This window comes from Oncorhynchus kisutch, linkage group LG2 (genome assembly GCF_002021735.2).
Source record: "Oncorhynchus kisutch isolate 150728-3 linkage group LG2, Okis_V2, whole genome shotgun sequence".
In the NCBI taxonomy this organism is placed as follows: domain Eukaryota; kingdom Metazoa; phylum Chordata; class Actinopteri; order Salmoniformes; family Salmonidae; genus Oncorhynchus; species Oncorhynchus kisutch.
In genome coordinates, this window is record NC_034175.2 from 45,434,609 (window position 1) to 45,453,751 (window position 19,143).

Here is a 19,143-nt window from a genome sequence, read left to right on the forward strand (position 1 = left end):
AGTGAAGATAATTCTTACCTGAAATGAAAACATTCCTTTCGGGTAAAGTCACCCAACACAAAAAAAACGAAAGCTGAAAAACCCAATAATGTGTGATTGTGACTCGCAATGCGGGGCGTTCCTGCATGTGGGTATTCCTGCAAATACATGAACGCCCTCCCTTAAGCATCCCATTGGTTCCTGCATGTACACCCCACTCCAAGCACACCATCTTCATACTTGTGTGACACTTTTGATATTCTGAATTGTGGGCCACAATAGGCAGAGTGTAGCGGCGGCATAACCTTAACGGCACACCTGTGAACAGTTAAATAGGAAAACAGATCAAGTCATGCTAAGGAAAGCTAGGCAAAACCCTTCTGTGACAAAGAGAGGTGAGAATGATCAGAGGGTCGGCGAATGGCTCTTTAGTATGAGGGGAGGGACTCCCTCATTCGCCACTCAACCTGTCTGACTCCGACAAACGTTGTCTATGATTGGTTCTTCAAGCTACGTAGAGATTCTGTTGAATCCCACTTGTGAGATATCAAAACAAATAATTGAAAGAGAGTGTCTCTTACCATCAAACTTTTTATGTCTGGAGACGAAGGTGCTTCGCAATTCTTTACTAGTTTCATCAACCAGGTTCTCTAACTCCAGCTTGCTTTGTTGACCAAACTTGTCCTCCATTTCTGAACTGCAACAGGTATTGCCCTGGGGACATACCCGGAGATGGTCACCTGCAAACAACAGAGATGGTATTCAGTCACACAGATTCCTGATGACCCCCATGCAATGTTCCCTCTAATTTCTTTGGGCACTGAGCAAATTTCAGGTCTGCTGTGTGCAAACTCGAACGTTGTGAAAATTCTGTGCAGCTTCCGGCCGGCATTTACTGTGAACAGTGAGGCTGTACCCACTTTTAGGTTACAGTTTTAACAGTGGTGAAGTGGGCTACTGTGGCTATTTCATCATAATGTAGGCCTACCAGAGTGGCCTACCATCAAAAACAATGGAGAAAAACGTATCATAACATTTTAACATGGAAATTGCTGTTTTGTCATTCAGCCTATGTGTGGTGTTCAATGCCTACATTCCATGAGACAAACATGCAGGGCTTGACATTAACCTTTTAATCCACCTTCAGATAAGGAGGTGACTGAAAATGTTGTGTTTGATGCTAAATAAAATGCTTTATTAATCCCATACCATTATTACAGAGAATCAGACAAATTATGTTCCACTCTGCCTATTGGCAACTTAGCTTATTCAAAACCGTCTTAAAGTACAACACTTTCCCTTTAAGACATAAAATAGCTCTTTATTATACCCTGATGACGACAGCTTGTCTGTCGAAAAGTTGGACATAAATATCTTTGCATCTGAGCCCCTAGTGTGCGGCTATAACTGGAATTATAACTCAGTAACTAGGAACGAATATGAACATATGCACGTGGCTAAATGCAGCTCTCACTTTGATCTCAAAACAAGCACATCTACTCATGACTGCTGTAAACACAGTCCAGTTCAAAGTGAATGGCACAGATCCATATATGGCAATGGCTATTTGCATATAGGCCTGAGTTATGCATGTCAATGCAATAGAATCCTAATCCAATGCGCTCATCCTACAAAAAAATCTCTAACGCAGTTAGATTTGCATACTAAATCTTAAATAGTTACGTTTTGTTTGGGTATATTACATTGAAAGTGGCTAATATTGCTTTGATTCGATGACAATTCCTTCAGTAGAGTGAAACGTCAATAGTGATAACTAAAGGGGAAACCTGTAGAAAGTTGAGTGAAGTCCAATCTTGTGCTCCTCTGCTTCTTCTGCGGCAGTCAGAGGGGAGCTGCACGCCCTGCATGTGTGCAGCTTAGAGGGAACATTGCCCACATGTAATAAACAGCAGACCCAAAACTAGAACACATTTCTATTCATATTCTGATCCAACTGACACAAGGATGGTTGATAAACCTACGCTTTTGCTGTGACAGAAGGGTTGCTGATGTGAATATTTTTTGAGTAATATTAGTAACGTCAGACTAAAAATAAAAACCCAAATCATTATCTTCAGGACATTTACAGTATTGATGCTGGTCTAACAATGCCTTGCACTTCTCGCTCACTGTCAATATGCAGTCGCCTTTCCCTATTTAATTATTAAAGTCATATTTGTCAAGCTGTGCTGCTCACAACATGATAACACAGTGCTGTTTATGCCTTTAACACAAATGGGGGCCAAAATCAAAATCTCTCACATAAGCTAGGGGTTAGCTGCTGAAACTGATTGGATCAATTCTAGTAACAGCTTTTTAATACACTGTTGTCTCACTTTGAACCAGTCTCTGCATGCAACCACTACTGAATTTAATTAAAGAGCCCATTGTTGTAAAACTGACAGATATTTTCAGGTCTACCGGTGAGAGAATGCCATTGGCTGCTGTTGTTTTTTTGGCTCTAACAGGTAGCTATGACAGTAACTCTACATGTTACTGTATTTTCAATACCGACCATTAAAAGGGGGGTTGTATGAGGGTGTGCCTGTGCAATGTACTGTATGACATTCTGCTACATAACAAAGTCACTTGTGCCCGATGGGAGGAATCCCCACATATGAATTACCCATGGTGTGTGACTGTGAAGTCAGGCATGAAAACATGTTGCATCATCCATCAATCCAAAGCATTAATACATCCAGTATTTGGATCAGATATCAGCGCTAGCTAGTGTCACAAAGTAAAGGCATTGAAAACATCATAGCAATATGCCAGAAATAGCCTATAACAGTAATCCTAAATCTGGTTGGATGAGACAGTGGCAGACAGCATTTCCTCAAAGACACACACACGCATACACACACAGACACACACATGTAGAAATGTGTGTCAGAGTTGTTACCTCTCCCCATGCAATCATTCCATTCTCACAACATTCAGCCAGCTCCCTACGAACAAAATGAAATTAAAATTGCCAGCAGCCCACAGATGAAATTCATGCCCAGCTCCACTTACCACTTTAGGACAAAGACACGTGTTTCTCTGCTGTTTATGATCCCTCTCTCCTACTGAGCGTTCAAAAACATTCATGGTTGTTTTTGCCAAACATTTACAGTAAATGAAGGAATCATGAGACACAACATGAGGACATTTTTGATTTGACAATGGCTGTAGGATTAACATTTGTTTGGAACAATGAGTGATCAGTTCATAAAATTTGGAAGTTGTCCACGGATCATAATGTATTCTCAAACACCTTCCATGTCTTTCTAGCTTCTGTGTCCTACCATTGTTATAATGGAAAGTGTAACATTTCCAAAGGGTCGTCAGCGTAGCCAGTAGGGAGAACAGCGTGAAATACGATTTATGATATAGCCTACCATTCAGAAGGAAATCACATTGCAATTGATGACATCCATGAAACACTGAACTGAATTAAAAGTTAATGATCGACATCATCATTCCATTTTCCCAAACAGCCATTTGTAGGGCCATGGATGCTGATTCAGCCCTCTATCCATTTAGTAGTCTCCACACACTATGCAATATCACTATGAAGACCAATGATGTGGCTAAATAATCTGATCACGTTATGACTAACCAATGATTATTGACTTTAAAAAATTGCTATGTTAAGTGTGTTGATGATGCAGGCTTCATGTTTTGTTAAAACCTAAAAGCAACCAACCATGTCACCCAAACAGCCCTCTAAAAATGACCTCATTTCCGAAGTCTCCTCTCTCTCGCTCACTACCCAAATAGAATTGAGATGTAATTTACTCAGACACCTGCAGGCTAACCAAACTTTGAGAATCAGTTCAGCTTCATCTGGCAGAAGCTGAGCTGACCTCAGCCACTAAGTAGAGAATTAACAACCCACCAGTGAGGGCAGGAGGTAATGTAAGGGCAGGAGGTGATGTGAGGGCAGGAGGTTGAAACCCACACACAGTGTGTTCACAGCTAACTCTCTTTTTTTATCACAGCTTATGACTGTTGCCTGCACCTTAAACACAGGTTTGTTTAGTTTGCAGGTCAAAAGAAAACTCAAAAGCTTTAGGTAGGTCACTGCCTGTGTATAAAGGAAAAGTTTGAGAGACAGTTGTTTAGTGGACACTTTAATGGGCCAAAGGTTGGAAGGAGTCAGGGAGGTCCCACTGGCCACAGGTCTGAGTGCAGCTCTCCATCAGACGTGTCACCCACAAAGAGCTCCTCCACACTGACACTTAGACCGTGCAGAGTGTTCCCGCAGTCTCAACAGAGCAAAACATCACTTAAAATGAGTCTCTCGTACATCAACATCCCATAAGGGGCTTTCAAGGAACTTCTCCACTCAACCAAGGTAGCCTGTATATCCTTTATGTCCAAGGTTAAAACAGCACAGTGGACACACAGATATATTTTTGTTGGTACACAATGGAGTACAATTCCCCATTAGGCAGAGAAGAAAGAGAGTGGTTCACACAGCATACTCTTTGAATAGCTTTAGTGCTGAGCGATTAGTGCTTTTTGAGGTCGGTTAGGTTTCGGGTTCGATTATAAAAAAATGTATCACGGTTTTCAATTTCAGTTTCGATCATTTTTTTAGACATTAAACGCACTATGCATTACGTGGGTTGAATGATCTAACAACACATAATAAAACAATTAATACAAGTCCTATGCTGGTAGTGACTGCCCATTACTGCTTATTAACCATCATTTATTCACATTACTTTAATAAAATATTAGTTTTATATGCTGACTTTTACATTTGATTCCAAGTCGTCATCTCTATGCTGTCTGACAAAATCACTATTTTAGTAGTTCTTAAAAATAAACAAGGCATACTTTTATGACTGCTGTCAACGAGGTCTCCGTGTGTGCTCCACACAGACCGGGCAAGCTGGTGAGCAATGGATTATGGGCCTTGTAGTTAATTACCACTTTTTCTGCACTAAACTATGTAGAACCCGAGATGGGCAACTGGCCCCCCAAAAAGTGTTTTATTTATTACATTTTTTAGGAACTCAGTCGGGGTCTCAACTTACTATTGCGAGTTAGAATAGTAGAATACACAAGGTGCAATTTTGAAATGTGGTTGTGCATCATCAGTTTTCTCTTGTTATGTTAGTCACTGATAGTCAGTCAATTAGTCCATGTCAGCAAAACGTCGATCAGTTAGTTGTTTAAAAAGCAAAAAATAACCATAATGTCGTTTAATCGCTAAATAGCTTCGAAAAGGCCTATCTTTAGAAAACGACAGCTTATGCCTGCAACAAGATAAACATATATTGCACTGTTTATACAAATTTCATTCTGGTGATATAGTGCCGAATACTGTATATCAGGGTACCTGGTCTCTCATAGTAGGGTGCAAACCAGTGCACTACTGCTCCCCATTCCTTAGCTCTGGCCCTGAACAGTCATACAATACTTTTGCCTAACGTAGTGCTCAGTGTATTGTCAGCTGGACCTGGACCTGGGCTGTAATGGCTGAGGGGGACATTATTTCCTGCTAATATCCTAGTATGAAAGTGGGCCTCTGGCGAGTCATCTAGTATTAAGAAGGCTGCGAGGGTGAAATAAAGAGAAGTGTCCCAACGCAACCTTGCGGCAGCACCAGCCCATCCCTGTCCTCTCGGCTATCAGAGTTGTCAGGATGCAGAACTAGGGCTCTACTCCTTCTTGCCTCCCCAGACACAGCACATTTACACATGCATGCAAGCATATACTTGTCCTCCCATTGTCATGTAAGCGAATTCAATCGGGAAAAGAAATATTGAATGTTGTTGCAGTGATTAGTATACTGGTGAGAGTGAGACAGAGTATGAACAATTGTGTTCACAGACTGGAGATATGTGTGTGTGTGTGTGTGTGTGGGCAATAGCCTATACTTGCTCTGTTTCTTCAAAGGCACAAACTAAAGATGTGTGGGGGCATACAGATATCTCATTGTAATACTGAAAATGTGCAAATGCGGTTGCGATGTAATGAGGCTTATGCATGCATTGAGTGTTTTATCAACAGCTATATGAGCTGCCTTCGTGAGTCGCAATTACTTCCTGTCACTCCAGTGTCTGTAATCAAGCAGAGTGTCAGTCAGATCACCTCTCCCATTATCTGTGCTGATGAAGCCTTTCCCTGGGCCTAATACAGGAAGACATTCATATTCCACACCCTACCCCACTAAGGTGTACTTGTCTTTACTTTGCATACTCAATGCCATGTAGAAAGGAAGCTTCTTACTGCCACTTAGATGTGAATTTACTCATGGACTGATTCTAATTGTGCTATGATTTTAGCGTTCAGAGTAGCACAGGGCACAGTCTGTCATGTTTGAAGCACCTGACCCTCGATAGCTATTAGGCTTGCCAATCATCCTGTAATCTACAGGAACACCCTTGTGAAAATGTTTTAAAACAATCAGTAAATCAAGTCATTGCAAGCCACTGTGTAATATCAAAAGTGTTATCACAATATTTCACAACATACACTGACAGCGACCTATTTCAATTGACTTATAAAACACTAGGACCACCACCACTGTAGAAAAAGTTACCTATTCCTACCTATTCACCGGAACTGGGATTAGCCAGCTTTGGGAATTAAAGGTGTTCAAGTTACATTTCCATGCCAGAAAAGGTAGGCCAACTCTCAGAAGTATTCATCAGTGTACCTGGCCAAACAGACCCAAAGCATATGTGCACTGCCATCTGGTATGCCTCCCATGGCTCCTGCTGCCATACGTTTACAGGCCTGATGCTTAGAGCAAACGCTACATCTTATAGAACTAAAACAACATAGCCATCAGTGACATATTAGTCATTTCGGGAAGGGTCAAGAGGTACTCATGATGTCAGAATGTCCAGCTGCTTTATAAATGAATCAATTTCACAGGACTACTGCATAAGGTTAGGCAACAGGAACATTCAACAAATTCCTAAAGCGCTTTGGCCCTGGACATTGATTTAATCTGCCCACTCATTCCACCCCCTGATTAAGATTCATATCATGGCTAAAGAGTTATGACTGAGTTATAGCCAGCATTGATCCAGGTCAGAGGAAAGCTCTGCTCTGTCTTTGTGACACACCCGAGGTAGTTATCTACTGTGCTTTAAGGGTAGATTACATGTTCGATTACATTTAGTTACATTTAAGAGGCGTGAGGGGGGCGTGAGAAGTTGATACTGTAAATGATTGTGCAAATGCCAAGTCAGAACAAACATAGTTACTGTGGCACTATATTTATGAGTCACAGAGGCAGTAAAGGTGTTATTATGGTAAAAACAGAAAGAAGGAGAGAGGAGTTTGTCAGTGTACCTTTTCCTCCTTATTTTAATATTCACACTTTACAACTTCAAATGTGTCCACACGAAATACTATTGAGAGATCACACTATTTTAAATAAAGTGATTGAGGTTACGAAGGAACTTGATCGTGCCTTTTTAAGTGGTGGCTCAATTCGATAGGCAAGGAGAGTTCAAAATATCAACATTGATCTGAAAATTGCCATCTGTGTTTTCCTCACTACCGGAGGTATCATCCTTTAAAAAAATATTCCAACAGGTGTTATTTGGAATAGCAGATTCTAGCTAGGACTTACATCAATCAATATGGAATGACACTGTATTCCCCTAGCATACTACACCATGCCAGGACTCCAAATTAGAGGGATGCCCCATGTTTTTAAATAACGTTATATGTTGATAAATGTCCTTGAATGAATTTGCAAATGTTCAAATAAGCAGCACAGTAGGACTACAGATGATTGTGTCACATTTTACCTTCAACATAATGACATGGTGGTCTGGTCTGCGTCCTCAGGAGAGTCAAATGTAAAGGAGGTGTTGGACTGTCAAATGTTAATATCTAAATGTCATTGTCATTGCATTTCAAATTGGCCCAAAAACTCGCAACTCGTAGGGTTGTGGCAAGAATAATGGATTTGTGAGCAAATTCATTCTTATTACAATAAGATGTTTCATTGCAAGAAAAAAATAATATTCTAAGGGAATTTACACAAACAAGAAAAAAATAAGAAAGAAATAGTATTAGGCTACTCCCTCTGCTACTGAAAGGAAATGCTGTTTCAAAAACTGCCATATTCTCAGGAGAGAAGTTGAAAAAGCCTTGTGGGTAAACGGGCTCTCTAGCCAATATAATGCATTTTCAGGATCTGTTGATCCTGCCATACACAGAAAATAGCCATTCAATGACATTTGAAATCTGGAACATTCCATTTTCGAAGGCCCTCATGCTGCAGCTGAGGTGAGTTGTACATCATATCAGATCACTCTACTGTGCACTCCCTTAAAATTCAAGGCTAAAGGTTCAAAGTCTAAAAATTGCTTTCCAAAAGTATTATGGAAGTCACTTCAAAGCAATTAAATGTCACAGCAGTTGGATTCAGAGCCAATACCGGCAATGTGACTGGGATAGCACCTCATTGGATGAAAATGTCTACGATGATACCTTTGAAACTGTACCAGAATAGGTACCTTCAACAATGATGATGCACACGACAAGAGGGCATATATTGAAAATGCTAAACCTATAGACAATCCTGTAAAGAAAACCCAAAGACCATGTACACTACAGTGTGGAATGAAAAGCAACGCTTAATCAGCATACATACGACCATGTCTGGCTTTGATATTTATTGGGGACTATGTAATAAAATGAGTGGAGGAGGAATGGGAAAATTGCTGAGGACATTTGATATACATGGGCAGTGGGCCTAGAAGCCCCAGAGAATGACGAGCTGCTAGCGAGTGACTCTCTTCTGCGTCAACCTGCTAACTGGAGCATGGCAAAGGACTTACAGGTAGCAGCTGGTGGCTGAGAGTAGATACTAGGAAGGCCCTAAGGCCTGTACTGATCATTACCTTTCACTCCTCATTTACAGCTTACTACCAAGGCACTGGGCTTCATTAGTGCCTGGTGGCTTGTTACACTTCTGGTATACCTCCACCCTCCACTCAGTGGCCAAGTGGCCTGAGAGGGGAGAGGACACACTTCTAGCGCTCAATACCTCCCCCATGGCCCCTTACGCAACATGCAAACTAGTTGGCCCCTTCCCAGGAGCAGTGAAAAGACAAAGCACTCCTACAGGTGCACATGTCTAGTCAGATGTTGTCAACAGGACTGACGTGGCATACATGGGGCTAAAGATAGATCCAACGACAGCGACGAGGTATTCAAGGGAGCTTTGTTTTCTGATGGCTCACTGTTGTGACAGACTGAGGGGAAATAGGGAGCTATAAAGTATGACTGAACCTTGTTGCAACAGACACGGGCCAGGTCTTTTTTTATCAATACAAGAAGATCCACTGATCTCCAAGGAGGGTATGTAAATTATCAGTGCTTCCAGAGTTGCTTGAAAAGTTAGGAGTTGACTAAAAGTTACACACATTCAAGGTGTGTAACAGTGAATAATGGCGCCGGAGGAGATGACTGCCGTTTTACGATCCCCTAATCAATTGTGCTATTTTGTGTTTTTCCGTGTTATTTGTAACTTATTTTGTACATAATGTTTCTGCCGCTGTGTCTTATGATCGAAAAAAGCTTCTAGATATATCAGGACAGCGATTACTCACCCCGTACTGGAGGAATCATTTTTCTTTAACGAGTTGGACGGGAAGGATTTACTTCAAACGCCTGACAAGGCCCTCATCCCCGTCATTCTCAGGAGAAAGAGATGCAGATATCAAGGACGAAGGTCTGGGTGCCTTGCAAGGATCCGACAGCGAGTGGGGAATCTCCCTTTACAATCTGTCCTATTAGCCAACGTACAATCAACGTGTATCTTACCAGCGGCAGATTAAAAACTGTAATATCTTATGTTTCACCGAGTCGTGACTGAACGACGACATGAATAACATACAGCTGGTGGGTTTTACGCTTTTTTGGCAGGATAGAACAGCTGGTGCACGAAATCCAAGGAAGTCTCAAGGTTTTGCTCGCCTGAGTGATCTGTCTATTTACCACCACAAAACGATGCTGGCTCTAAGACCACACTCAATGAGCAGAGGCGGCACTCCTAGTGTCTGGGGACATTAATGCAGGGAAACTTAAATCAGTTTTACCTAATTTCTACCAGCATGTTAAATGTACAACTAAAGGGAAAACAAACTCAAGACCACCTTTATTCCACACACAGAGATGTGTATAAAGCTCTCCCTTGCTCCCCATTTGGCAAATCTGACCATAATTCTATCCTCCTTATTCCTGCTTACAAGCAATAACTAAGCAGGAAGCACTCGGTGAATAAAAAAGTGATCAGATGAAGCCCATGCTAAACAGCCAGCAGCATACCACCCTGCATACCACTGGCTTGCTTCTGAAGCTAAGCATGGTTGGTCCTGGTCAGTCCCAGGACGGGAGACCAGATGCTGCTGGAAGTGGTGTTGGAGGGAGTAGGAGTAGGAGGCACTCTTTCCTCTGGTCTAAAAAATATCCCAATGCCCCTGGGCAGGGATTGGGGACACTGCCCTGTGTCGGGTGCAGTCTTTCGGATGGGATGTTAAACGGGTGTCCTGACTCTCTGAGGTCATTAAAGATCCCGTGGCACTAATTAAAAGTAGGGATGTTAACCCCGGTGTCCTGGCTAAAATTCCCAATCTGGCCCTCAAACCATTCACGGTTACCTAATAATCCCTAGTTTACAATTGGCTTATTCATCCCCCCCCTTTCCCCTGGAACTATTCCCCAGGTCGTTGCTGTAAATGAGAACATGTTCTCAGTGAACTTACCTGGTAAAATAAAAGATTAAAAAAAAAACAGGACTGTTTTGCTAGCACAGACTGGAATATATGTTCCAGGATTCTTCCGATGGCATTGAGGAGAACACCACATCAGTCACTGGCTTCATCAATAATTGCATCGATGACGTCGTCCCCACAGTGACCGTACATACATACCCAAACCCAAAACCATAAATTACAGGCAACATCTGCACTGAGCTAAATGGTAGAGTTGCCGCTTTCAAGGAGCGGGACTCTAACCCGGAAGCTTCTAAGAAATCCCGTTATGCCCTCCGACGAACCATCAAACAGGCAAAGCGTCAATACAGGACTAAGATTGAATCGTATTACACCGGCTCTGACGCTCGTCGGATGTGGCAGGGCTTGAAAACTATGACAGACTACAAAGGGAAGCACAGCCACGAGCTGCCCAGTGACACAAGCCTACCAGATGAGCTAAATTACTTATATGCTCGATTCGAGGCAAGTAACACTGAAACATGCATGAAAGCATTAGCTGTTCCAGACGACTGTGTGATCACGCTCTCTGTAGCCGATGTGAGTAAGACCTTTAAACAGGTCACCATTCACAAGGCTGCAGAGCCAGATGGATTACCAGGACGTGGTACTCTGAGCATGTGCTGACAAACTGGCTAGTGTCTTCACTGACATTTTCAACCTGTCAACCAGACTGAGTCTGTAATACCAACATGTTTCAAGCAGACCACCATAGCCCTGTGCCCAAGAACACTAAGGTAATCCGCCTACATGACTACTGACCTGTAGCACTCACATCTGTAGCCATGAAGTGCTTTGAAAGGCTGGTCATGGCTCACATCAACACCATTATCCCAGAAGCCCTAGACCAACTCCAATTTGCATACCGCCCCAACAGATCCACAGATGATGCAATCTCTATTGCACTCAACACTGCCCTTTCCCACCTGGAAATAAGGAACACCTATGTGAGAATGCTATTCATTGACTACAGCCCAGCGTTCAACACCATAGTGCCCTCAAAGCTCATCCCTAAGCTAAGGACCCCGGGACTAAACACCTCCCTCTGCAACTGGATCCTGGACTTCCTGATGGGCCGCCCCAAGGTGGTAAGGGTAGGTATCAACACATCCGCCATGATGATCCTCAAGGGTGTGTGCTCAATCCCCTCCTGTACTCCCTGTTCACTCAAGACAGCATGGCCAGGCACGACTCCAATATCATCATCAAGTTTGCCGATGACGCAACAGTGAAAGGCCTGATCACCGACAATGATGAGACAGCCTACAGGGAGGAGGTCAGAGATCTGGCCGTGTGGTGCCAGGACAACAACCTCTCCCTCATCATGATCAAGACAAAGGAGGTGATTGTGGACTACAGGAAAAGGAGGATCGAGCACGCCCCCATTCTCATCGACGGGACTGTAGTGGAGCAGGTTGAGAGCTTCAAGTTCCTTGGTGTCCACATCACCAACAAATGATCATGGTCCTAACACCCTAAGACAGTAGTGAAGAGAGCACAACAAAACCCATTCCCCCTCAGGAGACTGAAAAGATTTGGCATGGGTCCTCAGATTCTCAAAAGGTTTTATAGCTACACAATCTAGAGCATCCTGGCTGGTTGCATCACTGCCTGGTATGGCAACTGCTCTGCCTCTGACCGCAAGGCACTACAGAAGGTAGTGTGTACATCCCAGTACATCACTGGGACCGAGCTTCCTGCCATCCATAACCTCTATACCAGGCGGTGTCAGAGGAAGGCCGTATAAATTGTCAAAGACAGTGGACCTAGACTCGGAGTGCCAAGTCTAGGTCCAAAAGGTTTCTTAACAGCTTCTACCCCCAAGCCATAAGACTCCTGAACAGCTAATCAAAGGGCTACCCAGACCCCTCTTATACGCTGCTACACTCTGTTTATTATCTATGTATAGTCACTTTAACTCTACCTACATGTACATATTAATTGCTTCGATTAACCGGTGCCCCCGCACATTGACCTTGTACCGGTACCCCCTGTATATAGCCTCGCTATTGTTATTTTACTGCTGCTGTTTAATGATTTGTTACTTAAATATTCTATTTATGTATTTTTTACTTAACACTTCTTTTTCTTAAAATTGCATTGCTGGTTAAGGGATTTTTAGTAAGCATTTCACTGTTGTATTTGGCGCATTACTTTTATTTGGTGTGGGCAAAGGTGATCATTCATGACTTTCAATTTCCTCAAATATTGGTCTTTCACATAGGCTTCATATCACTACAATCAAATCATCTTCTACAAAACATCCCTAACCCAAACAAGATATTAATGCCAGGTTATATTAACATCACCAATCAATGAAATAACATATCCAGTGAGATTTTACTTGGATATCTCTGACAGATGAAAGACCTAGAATCCATTCTGACAGCAAAAGTATATTCTTTCACACAACACAAAGTAACGATGACTTGCGTTTTAAAACATTTATTGTTTACAGTCTCATGAGAATTATTGGTATTTCTTGTAAATGTGTATGCTCTATATACTTAATTCAACAGTGATGAGATTGTCAGACGTATTATTTATTAATAATTTCTCATTATTAGTGCCAAGGAGGATGCCCTGCCTATGTGACAATGTGTGCCATCTTCTCTGAGATTACACGAGAGAGCTGACAAGCCTAATTTAAATAATAATGAAAATAATGAAATAAACCGTCACATAATTCTACACTATCTGTCAAGACATTCAAGTTCAAACAGGGACAAGGGACAATGAAAAAAATAAAAAATAAAATAAAGTCATGGAGAGACTTTTACCTTGACAAGTTTTTTTAACTATTATCCATCGCCATTGAAAATCAAGGCAATTATAGTCTTTATTGCTTTAAGAGACTAATTTAAAACCAAGAAGTGTACAGAGAGGCTTAAACATAAAGAAAAAAAGATGTGCGTGCATATGAAAAATGGCAACACTCAAAACTAGAGCCCACTTAGTGCTAAAATCAATCACAAGGGTGTAATGGTATAGGAATTAGCATTTAATCTTCCAAGCTCTCGCCTCGAAATCCATCTCCCTTCTATGGCTTGAATTATAATGACACTATACTGTATCTAGAGAGATTGTAGAACTGAACACATTGTGATAAAAAGCACTTGTCAAGTCAAATATAATTCTGCTTACATGGAAACTATGCATTACATGTTTCCAGCAATTAGTTTGACGGCACGTGTGATGAAATGTGCAAATTGTATTGGTGGGAAGATAATCAAAACAGTGGACCAAGTGTGAACGCACAGGGAGTTATATCAACAAGGAACAAAGAATGAACTTGGAACATTGGAATAGCCTAGATGAATTATCCACAGCAAGATAAATGCTCAATTGCACATTTATATCCAATATAAAATAACTAAACACAAAAGGGGACAAAAAAAAGTCTATCCTCTTGTCAACTTAATTTCTTGACAAAAGATATTGGCAGCACCAGTGTCTATACTCTGCAGGAGCTTGTTGATATGCTTTGAGCGACTGCACTGTTATTCTGTTGTTCTCCCTGAGAGGCTGAAATAGTAGCAGGCAAACCAGAGTCATTCCTCCTGCTCCGAGAGGGAGCTCCTGTTGAGAAACCCCATCATGCAGCCCATTTTAGTATTCATGAGCATGATTAATCGCATGGAGCTGGAAGAGGCATTTGAGAAATCCACTTTGGCATGGAAAAAAATAGATGAGTGTTTGGGTCCCTGGCATTCCTGATGATACCTCCTGTGTGTGTGTCACGGTAGGAAACATTCCGATTAAATCAACAGACTATAGCCCCCACCCCCACAACCGCCACCACTGCTATTATTTACATCAATTTCAATCACTGCCAATCCCAACAGTTCAATTAGGTGCAATTCCATCACCATCCTTTTCATCAGCTGGACATTGAAATACAGAGGCATACCACCACCACATGTGATCCTTGCCAGAATTCCCCTCACAGATCCCACTCCTCATCTGTGTGTGTCAGTGGGGAGGTCATCATAATCTGACAATGCATCATAGTAATACGGACGTATGCCACAGAGGCCAACAGATTCACTTGGCCATTCTCTCTGCTCCCATTTTGCCCTTTTCAATCTATTCCACAACTTAAGTCAGGATGAGGACCTGTGCACATTACACGGCTCAGCAGAGATAATTTGACTGCTTGTGTACGCAGCCATGGACCACATCAAATATCAGCACTGTTATTTCGGTCTCATTCCACTGCTGGGAACAGGGAGGCTGAGCTGGACATGAAATGATAGGGTCGAGCTGGGACAGCTTGAGAAGCTCCACAGACACAGCTCGGGGGTGTGTGTCTTGTGTTCCTAATAACACACATCTACCAGGAAGGGTCTAGCAGTCTGTTTGACTCATCTTCCAAGTCACCCCGTCGTCGCGTCTCGTCTTGCGTATTGGTTAATTCATTGGGTCAGTAAATGGAACCTGAGAAAGATCTTTCACAAGCCTGCATGCAGGGCTAGTCTTTCACCAGGGCATTGATGGGATTGGATGAGGGAGGCCGGTATGTAAGGAACTCACTGACAGTTTATTTAAATACAGGGGCAAGAACTTGTAGAGGAGATGGAGGAGCACCGGACAATTTTTGCTGCGCTGACAGTCCACTGATTTAGGGTGTAAGGCAGCGATGTCAAACTCATTTTGCCCCGGGGCCGCATTTGGTTATATTTCCTCTCTGTCAAATTTTGCAACAAATAGTCCTCTATCTATTATTTTAAAAATGTTATATGCTTCTTGACTGTCTAGCTTTCATTTCGGTGATTATTAGCGAGCTGGACACAGTCAAGAAACTGTATTAATGTAGGTCCATTATAATTTCTACCAAGGTTCGTATATTGAGTTTGTCTTGCCCGTGGGCTGTATGTTTGTCACCCCTGTTGTAAAGCAATGCACTACGCAGCCAGTCCACTTTTTCAGTCACTCTTGTACTTGCTGACAACTTGGACCAGGGACTCTTCAGAATGTACAGGCCAGGTCCCGGAGTATTACTGTACCAACTGGGCCTGCAGGCACTGACTCATAGCAGCACTTCTATCAATAACGCTGACACCACTGCTGACATTCCACCTGACCTGGCTGATGCTGACCACACACGCTGCTCCAGCTCAGCCATTCAATATAAACTACTGGTCTGAAACGATAGGAGTGGGTGGAGCATGCACATAACTGTAGGATGGACTCTCTTGAAAGTAGCTTTGAGAAAGCTTCAATAAGCCTAAATTATGATTGACAACTTTCTTATGTTTGCATATGCGACAGCAGTTGGTTCCTCTGATACTGTTTTAATGCAGCATTATATGAAGGCATTACATTCCAATGAAGTTATATTTAAACCCCTAATGAATTCTAACTAAGTGTGCGATACATAGAAAAAGGTTGAGATGGTGCCTACCGAGTAAAAAAATAAAAATAAATCACACATATGTATATCAGAGACCACTGAAAAAGAGTAGAACCATGGACAATATGAAGCCAAAGGGATTTCATTAGGATATGAGAGGAATTCCAGTGCCTTACATCTAATTTGATGATGTCCAACATCTTTAGTCTCTAAGGCATCAGACATCAAAGTCATGCTGGCACAACCCATCTCTTTTTGACCACAATTAGAGGTTGATGGCCCTCCTCTTGGGGAAATGGCCAAAAGCAACAGACCTCAACTCAACCGATTATTCAGTGACAATCCTTGACTAGGATTTAATCATAACACATTGTGATTCAAGGCAAACAAAAAGTAAGCAATGCATAGAGTTACCTGTCCTATATCACAGTTAGAATATCATGTTAAATATTTTAAGGATTGGCTTCGCACCAATGAAAATGTCAACCTCGACAGATTATGCAGCAGATAGACTTGTTTTTTTCCCCCACCTCAATATTTTAACATGCATTACTCAGATCAGCATTTTCCATCGACTGGCATGCTGGTTGTATACTATTGAAACTTGACAAGAATCTTAGATGAGGCACCATTTCTGAGTTTATTGCACACACGGTGGTCGTGACACAGGAATGTCAACATCGCTAGTAGGAATAAACAAAGGATATGCACACAATTGTGTCGGCTAAACACACATGAATTGCTTCAGCCATCCGCTGCTGAGGTGTTGACATTGCATAAATCACATAGGCAGTCATTGCCATTCCTGAAGACAAATGGGGTCAACGCCCATGTGGGATGTGATCAAAGCAGTGCCATACAGCTGCATCACTCCGAGATGAGAGACACTGAGGTTTTCATCCATTGGAGATTAGATGTCAACGACAGGAGCGTGCCTACATCTGAGGGATTTAATCAGTTAGTTATTCAAGCCTGTCTATGAACAGGTGTGCTTGTTATCAAATATGCAGCCTTTTTTTTTACCTGTGCCAGATTTCTGTCTGTAACTACAGAATTATAGGATCTAAGCCATTATGACATTAATGGTCTGGGCAGACCAAGTGCATATTCATAAGGGGAGGGAACGAGGAAACAACTAACATCATGAAAATAACATGTTGATCCACTTCATGCATCAACCTAACAATACCTGCACAAAATCGTTGAAACATTCCTCCTGACAACTCTCTTGCGCAAATGTACCCTTGTGAATGCTTGATCAGAACAGTGAAGCAATAATGTTGTTTCTGACTGAGCCAGCCAGCCACAGCTTGACTTGGGTGGGTCAGAGAAATCCAAGCCTCCATGGCCTGAAGTAGGGAAAGTCCATATAAATATTTCTGAAGACCAGCTGGTTATCATAATATTTACATGCATCTTACGAAAACTATAATAATAGCATCATGCCAGCATTAACCTATGGTTGACACATATGTGAAGTGGAATGGATATTGGATGGTAATTGAATTGCACCGACTTGCGGGATCGTTACATGGCAGTGTCATTGTCATGTTATCAACAGGACAGAAATCAGTCCAGTGCATGCCTGATGATGCATTATTTCGACACAGAGGCGCATAGCAGACACAGAGACCTCTACTGGACACAACAGAAAATCTAACACCACCAGGATTATTCTGCTGCTGTCATTTACATATTATACAGCATGTTAGAGAAATAAAGAAATCACTTTATTAAGTCAAATATTAAAATAGCAATATGTCAAGGACTACTTATATTGTATTTTAGTGTAGTGGATATATTTAGGATGAACTTTTAACCAATGAACGAAAGCATAGAGAATGGGAATGTTATACACTTGGCTATTGTGACATATCTGCATAATTAGACGACTTTGAGTTTAAATAGCTAAACAGTTTGATTTATGAGGGATCGTATTGTTGGATATTAAAAAATATTTACTGCCATCCTGTTGAAGTAACCTAGATAAGGACAGTGTTAAAACAGTGTGTGTTAAGTTGTACTAGGCTAATTATTATTATTTAGAAAATAGAATAGCTGTTTTATTATTATTAGGCTACATTTATATCATAATACATGTCCTTCATACATAAAAATCAACCCCAACTTTATGGATGACAGGTGAGTATAGCCTTCATCTGAATCTGCCTTCCACGCAGAACAACGATATAAAGGCTACTTTCACATATATATCTGTGCATTATCATAATGAACAGTTAAATCGCTCAATAAAATCATTGTGCTTCATAGTGTAAAGGCACCTGTTTTCAAAATGTTCCTTCACCTTTACTTGCTCAGTGTAAATTACTCCTATAGCAGTCAGTGTCGGTAATTAAACTTTACAATTTGAATAATACAGTATATGAGTTTCGCTCATAAAGCAAATTCTTATCCAGATGATATGGTTAATTATGCAATAATATTACTCACTTTGCAACTATGGACTGTGTTGAATAGTTTACAGAGCCTAGCCTACGTATTGATAGGCAGCACTCAAATCATTCCTTTCTTACCTGACATTTGTTGGAGAGGAACATTTTCAAAGCTGAAGCCTTTTGCAATAGAAGCTTCTTTAACCCCACTGCAGTTACGTGCTTTAAAATCGGATCCAGCTGCAACAGACAGCAATGAGAAAGTCCAAAGGACCGTCTGGTATCTCAGCATCGTGCACTTCTGTGATTAATCCTTCTTTTATCCTCTGCTGATTCCAGTTTAGAGAGGAACTCCACTGCAGTGCATACGCAGGTAGCCTCTAACAACTCAACGTTTAGTGGTTGACACTTTTCTACAACTGTGCATCAACACTTCCTTCTCAATCAACGTCTGTTTATTTTGCCACCAACGGTGGTTGAGAGTCCCGCGTTGCGGCAGAAAAGAGAATGTGTGTAGTGAGTCCAGGTAAAGCCACAAAGCCACATGGATCCAACAGAGAGCGGGCTCCTCAACGTGTTCACTCAACTTCACTAAGAAAGCGACGTCGGGGAGGATACATTACTGTAGAAAGTCGAAAAGCTGAGGACTGGAGAGGAGACCGCTATGTGCTCAGATGCA

The 19,143-nt window shown here is 41.8% G+C and overlaps 1 protein-coding gene across 2 annotated transcripts in view; it reads right to left on the minus strand.

The window, feature by feature from the left end:
* LOC109867204 (glypican-6) overlaps positions 1–19,143 on the minus strand; it is a 113,981-nt gene extending 94,838 nt beyond the window's left edge. Inside the window, exons 1-2 of one of the 2 annotated variants that reach the window (XM_020456218.2) lie at positions 18,606–19,143; positions 561–719 (exon numbers count right to left, since the gene is read on the minus strand). In XM_020456218.2, coding sequence (XP_020311807.1) covers positions 561–719; positions 18,606–18,756 — 310 coding nt within the window. In that variant the 5' untranslated portion in view covers positions 18,757–19,143. The remainder of the gene's footprint in view (positions 1–560; positions 720–18,605) is intronic. The other variant, XM_020456225.2, reaches the window with a different exon arrangement.